This window comes from Peromyscus californicus, unplaced genomic scaffold (genome assembly GCF_007827085.1).
Source record: "Peromyscus californicus insignis strain IS unplaced genomic scaffold, ASM782708v3 Scaffold_12__1_contigs__length_115047231, whole genome shotgun sequence".
Lineage (NCBI taxonomy): Eukaryota > Metazoa > Chordata > Mammalia > Rodentia > Cricetidae > Peromyscus > Peromyscus californicus.
This window is the reverse complement of record NW_026294413.1, coordinates 55576723-55582013: the sequence shown is the minus strand read 5'-3', so window position 1 is coordinate 55582013 and position 5291 is coordinate 55576723. Positions and strand designations below refer to the sequence as shown.

General features: G+C 48.8%; 1 protein-coding gene across 1 annotated transcript; it reads left to right on the top strand.

Moving 5' to 3' along the window:
• Window positions 1-584: 584 nt before the first annotated feature.
• On the top strand, window positions 585-4766 carry Nefl (neurofilament light chain). The gene is made up of 4 exons (XM_052732866.1): window positions 585-1876; window positions 2766-2890; window positions 3325-3644; window positions 4179-4766. Exons 1-4 carry the CDS (start codon window positions 830-832, stop codon window positions 4313-4315), a joined length of 1629 nt encoding a protein of 542 aa, XP_052588826.1. The 5' UTR covers window positions 585-829; the 3' UTR covers window positions 4316-4766.
• The last annotated feature ends 525 nt before the right edge of the window (window positions 4767-5291 follow it).

Sequence of the window (5291 nt, the reverse complement as noted above, 5' to 3'; positions counted from 1 at the left end):
GGAGAAATTCTCTGAAAGGTATCAGGCAAATTAACTGCTTCCTGTAAAGGTCTTAAAATGTTAAAATGATCACTGTCCTGAGGTTTCAAGGGTGTGTGGTCGGGCATGTCCCCTATGTGTTGAGAAGTAGAGTGATAAGGAAAAATAAATAAATAAAAGGAGGCAGGAGAAAGGGAGGGGGGCTTAAGAAAAGGTCAGAAAATAACTACAAAGACATGTAAAACTTTCCTGCAGGAATGTCGCATGGACGCTGCCTTAAGCTATTGTCAGTCTAACCGCGGGGACTCACAACCCGGCTCTGTCAACCCGAAGCAGGATGCTAAGAGGGTCCTTGATGGAGAAAGGGCGAGCTGGGGGTGGGGTCAAGGTGTCTTTGAGACATTGGATATTAAAAATTGATGTGTCAGTAGAGAGCAAGAACCTTTTATTAGGAACATTTAAGGATCCGAGTCATGGGGACTTTAGGTATTAACAGGCAAAGTGGGCTAGGGGAGTGGGAAAGGAAAAGGAATGAGTCGGGAGGTTATGGGGGTCTCAGAGAAAGTAGAGGGCCTCGGAGCAAAGCTGCCTCGCCAGCCGCCTGTCGCTCGCCCCCGCCTTTGCTTTTGCGCAGAATCCTCCCCTTGGCTGCAGCAGCGCGCTGCCCCCACTGGCCTGCGCACCGCGATCAATCGCAGTCTGCGTCAGAGTCCTGGAGTATAAATAGAGGTGGCAGGACCGCGCCGAGCCGCACACAGCCATCCATCCTCCCCTTTCCCTCTTCTTCCCCGTTTTTCTCTCTAGGTCCCCCACCTCCGCCCCGGGCCGGAGAGGCCCACCGGCCGCCACCATGAGTTCGTTCGGCTACGACCCGTACTTTTCGACCTCCTACAAGCGGCGCTACGTGGAGACGCCCCGGGTGCACATCTCCAGCGTGCGCAGCGGCTACAGCACGGCGCGCTCCGCGTACTCTAGCTACTCCGCGCCGGTCTCCTCCTCGCTGTCCGTGCGCCGCAGCTACTCGTCCAGCTCCGGCTCTTTGATGCCCAGCTTGGAGAACCTCGACCTGAGCCAGGTAGCCGCCATCAGCAACGACCTCAAGTCAATCCGCACGCAGGAGAAGGCACAGCTCCAGGACCTCAACGATCGCTTCGCTAGCTTCATCGAGCGCGTGCACGAGCTGGAGCAGCAGAACAAGGTCCTGGAAGCCGAGCTGTTGGTGCTGCGCCAGAAACACTCCGAACCGTCCCGCTTCCGCGCCCTGTACGAGCAGGAGATCCGCGATCTGCGGCTGGCGGCGGAAGACGCCACCAACGAGAAGCAGGCACTGCAGGGCGAGCGCGAGGGGCTGGAGGAGACTCTGCGCAACCTGCAGGCGCGCTACGAGGAGGAGGTGCTGAGCCGCGAGGACGCCGAGGGCCGGCTGATGGAAGCGCGCAAAGGCGCCGATGAGGCCGCGCTCGCCCGCGCCGAGCTGGAGAAGCGCATCGACAGCCTGATGGACGAGATCGCCTTCCTGAAGAAGGTGCACGAAGAGGAGATCGCCGAGCTGCAGGCTCAGATCCAGTATGCGCAGATCTCCGTGGAGATGGACGTGTCCTCCAAGCCCGACCTCTCCGCCGCCCTCAAGGACATCCGCGCTCAGTATGAGAAGCTGGCCGCCAAGAACATGCAGAACGCCGAAGAGTGGTTCAAGAGCCGCTTCACCGTGCTGACCGAGAGCGCCGCCAAGAACACCGATGCTGTGCGCGCTGCCAAGGACGAGGTGTCCGAAAGCCGCCGCCTGCTCAAGGCTAAGACCCTGGAGATCGAAGCATGCCGGGGTATGAACGAAGCTCTGGAGAAGCAGCTGCAGGAGTTGGAGGACAAGCAGAACGCGGACATCAGCGCCATGCAGGTATGGCACGGTCCAAGCCCAGTGGGGGCGGGGAGGCTGCAAAGTCGGGGTGGAGGGTGCACCCAGAGAGTGAACGCTAGGGGGTCCTAGAGCACCGAGCTGCTATCAGAGGGCTTGGCTTCCGGGAGGATGTGGAAAGGATGGGGCACTTGGAAGGGGCGGGGCGCCACTGCTGCCTGTTGTGTTGAATCGCTGTTGGGCTAGGGGGGAGGGTTGGGAGGAAGCGGAGGAGGGAGTCGGAGTTGGGCGTGGCCACTAGTCTGAGGCTTTCTCTGTACTGACCTCTCTTAACTCCAAGTTACCTCTGACTTTCTGGATCTCCTGGTTAATAAATACTGCTGCTAGCTCTCTCACTAGTTCTGGACCACCAAGCCTTGGAATAGTTTTATTTTTAACAGGGACACACGAATACAGTCAGAATATTTTAGGCCAATTAATTACTGCAACTTATTTATTTATTTATTTATTATTTTTAAGTTCTCATCTTTGGGGGAGTAGAAGTAGAGTTGTGGAAAGCATTTTAGCAAATTACTATATATTCCCTTCCCCAAGTGTGACCTTGCTAAAAGAAGTGTGGCAAAGGTTTTCTTTTCTCTCTTCTTTTTATCAATTTTGTATTTTTTTTAGACATTTTACCATAGTCAATAGACTAAAGAAAATTTAAAAAGTTGCTTACATCAGTCTGCCCCCTTCCTCCCCTTCTCATGCATTACTAGACTGGACATTTTAGGCCAAAAAAAAAAAAAAAACCATGCAGTAATTTTAAGGGCGATTTTATTGGAGGTGCACACTTCGGAGTTAACTGAAACTAGTCTCTAGCACCACTATTACAGTAATACAAAAGCAGTAGAGGTTTATGCTTTGAAATCTTAAAACCGTCTTCCAACAGGACACAATCAACAAATTGGAGAATGAATTGAGAAGCACGAAGAGCGAGATGGCGAGGTACCTGAAGGAGTACCAGGACCTCCTCAATGTGAAGATGGCCTTGGACATTGAGATTGCAGCTTACAGGTAAAATCGGAATGGTGCAGGCAGTGGGCGTGGCACCTTGGGAGAGATCAATCACATAACCACAGTCCACACAGAGTTACGGTGACTCACAAGTGTTCTAGAATAGTCCTAGTTTGGGCTTCCTCCAAGAAGGTGCAAATGTGTAAGGAATTAACCCCAAAGTAATGTAAGCCCTGTTCTTAGCATTTACATTTTAAATCTAATAGGGGTACATAGAAGGTTTTTTTTGGGGTAGAGTCTCTCATGAAATCCCTATTAAATCTTAATTATGCCTAACCCTGTTTATCATTGTGTTTGCTTTTGAGGTTGGCAGTTGGGGAAAGTGATGAATGGTGGACTTAGATCAGGTCGTGAACACATGTCCAGTGGTGGTTGGTCTAACTGTACCCTCTCCCGCTCCCCCGCCCCGCCCCCGCCCCACCCCCATCCCCTAGGAAACTCTTGGAAGGCGAAGAGACCAGGCTCAGTTTCACCAGCGTGGGCAGCATAACCAGCGGCTACTCCCAGAGCTCGCAGATCTTTGGCCGCTCTGCCTACAGTGGCTTGCAGAGCAGCTCCTACTTGATGTCCGCTCGCTCGTTCCCAGCCTACTACACCAGCCACGTTCAGGAAGAGCAGACGGAGGTGGAGGAGACCATTGAGGCCGTCAAAGCTGAGGAGGCCAAGGATGAACCCCCTTCTGAGGGAGAAGCAGAAGAGGAGGAGAAGGAGAAGGAGGAGGGAGAGGAAGAGGAAGGCGCTGAGGAGGAAGAAGGTATGCAAAGACAAAAACCTTCAGAATCCCTAGTGCAAACTGGCTGTGGGTATTCACTGGGAGATGGATGAGGTATGGGGCCTTGCTTACTACCTAGGGAAATCGATGGGGGTTTTGCAACCATAAGCAATACACATGTAATGAGGACACACAGGTTTAAATAAGCATCTATTATAAATTGTAGAAGGTTCATATTTTAAAACATTCAATTAACACAGTGTGGTACCCAAAAGAACACTTGATGTTGGCCAGAACTGATTGTCCCCTAAAGAACATGAGTGCCAGACACATAAGAATATTTTGAGGCAAGGTACTAGAGAGGAGAAAATCTCCAGCACCTGGAAGTAATCTCCATTTATTTAAGTACGTGGTTCCTGGAAAATTGTTCATGTCAAGCACTGTTTGTAATGTGTCCTTTGGGAGAGTGGGGCCTCACTCTGACCATAGTGTTTGGTAACTCACAGAGTCTCTGCAGAAATGTTCTGCCTGGACCTAACCTGGATTTGGATTTTGTGTTTTTTTCTTATCTTCAAGCTGCCAAGGATGAGTCTGAAGACACAAAAGAAGAAGAAGGTGGCGAGGGTGAAGAGGAAGACACCAAAGAATCTGAAGAGGAGGAGAAGAAAGAAGAAAGTGCTGGGGAGGAGCAAGCAGCCAAGAAGAAAGATTGAGCCCTGTTCCCAACTACTCCAGGCAAAAAAAAAATCTCCCCAAATCAGGTCAACCTCATCACCAACCAACCAGTTGAGTTCCAGATCCTCTACAAATTAAGAAGTCCATATACGTTTAATTCTGAGATGACTTAGGTTTGACACTCAATGTTGTGCTATGAATTTTCCCCGTATGCAGAGTATCTGTTTGCTTGCAGAGTGGCTTTCTGGCTTGCTGCCAGCCTGTGCATGGTCCACGCTTACGAGTTCAGGATCTATGGCAATGTGAATCACACAGATGTTTACAATAATAAAAAAAAACCACAGACACACACACAACACAAATAAATGAATTCACTAACGTTCATGTGCAACTTCATGGAAAAAATAGTCATTTGAAACTTCGGTGGTTAGAAATTAAAGACCTCGAGTTATGTGCAATAAATAGTAAATAAAGTTACACTGAATGATATATATTTTGCTGTGGTTTTTTTTTTTTACTTAATTAAAATACCTTAAAGAAGGCACCAATACAAACCATAAACACGGAGACTACTGACCTCCATTTTTTAATAAAATAAAAATTTTAACAAGTGCAGTACATCATTGGACATTCTGAGGGATAGAGAAATAGGTTAAGACTAGAAAATATTTCCCCCTAAACCTTCCTGATAATAAATATGAATGAGAGCATTCATAAATAACAGTGTAACTCACCCTGTAAAATATACAATGTTGGCTGGAGGGATGGCTTTCTAGAAGGCAATTTTGAAATTATAGTGGACAAGTATACAGTAGTACAATCTGGGTAGACTATGAGTCCCACACAGTTGTCACAATGGTTACATTTTCAATATATTCTTGAATATCATGGCATAAATGGAAATCTAAGCCCATGATATAATTAAAAGGAATGACTTAAAAACCCCATATTTCATTTTGAGTGGGGAAAGAAACCTTGTCGGAGGCTACCTGCCACTGCAAACACGTTGCCTGG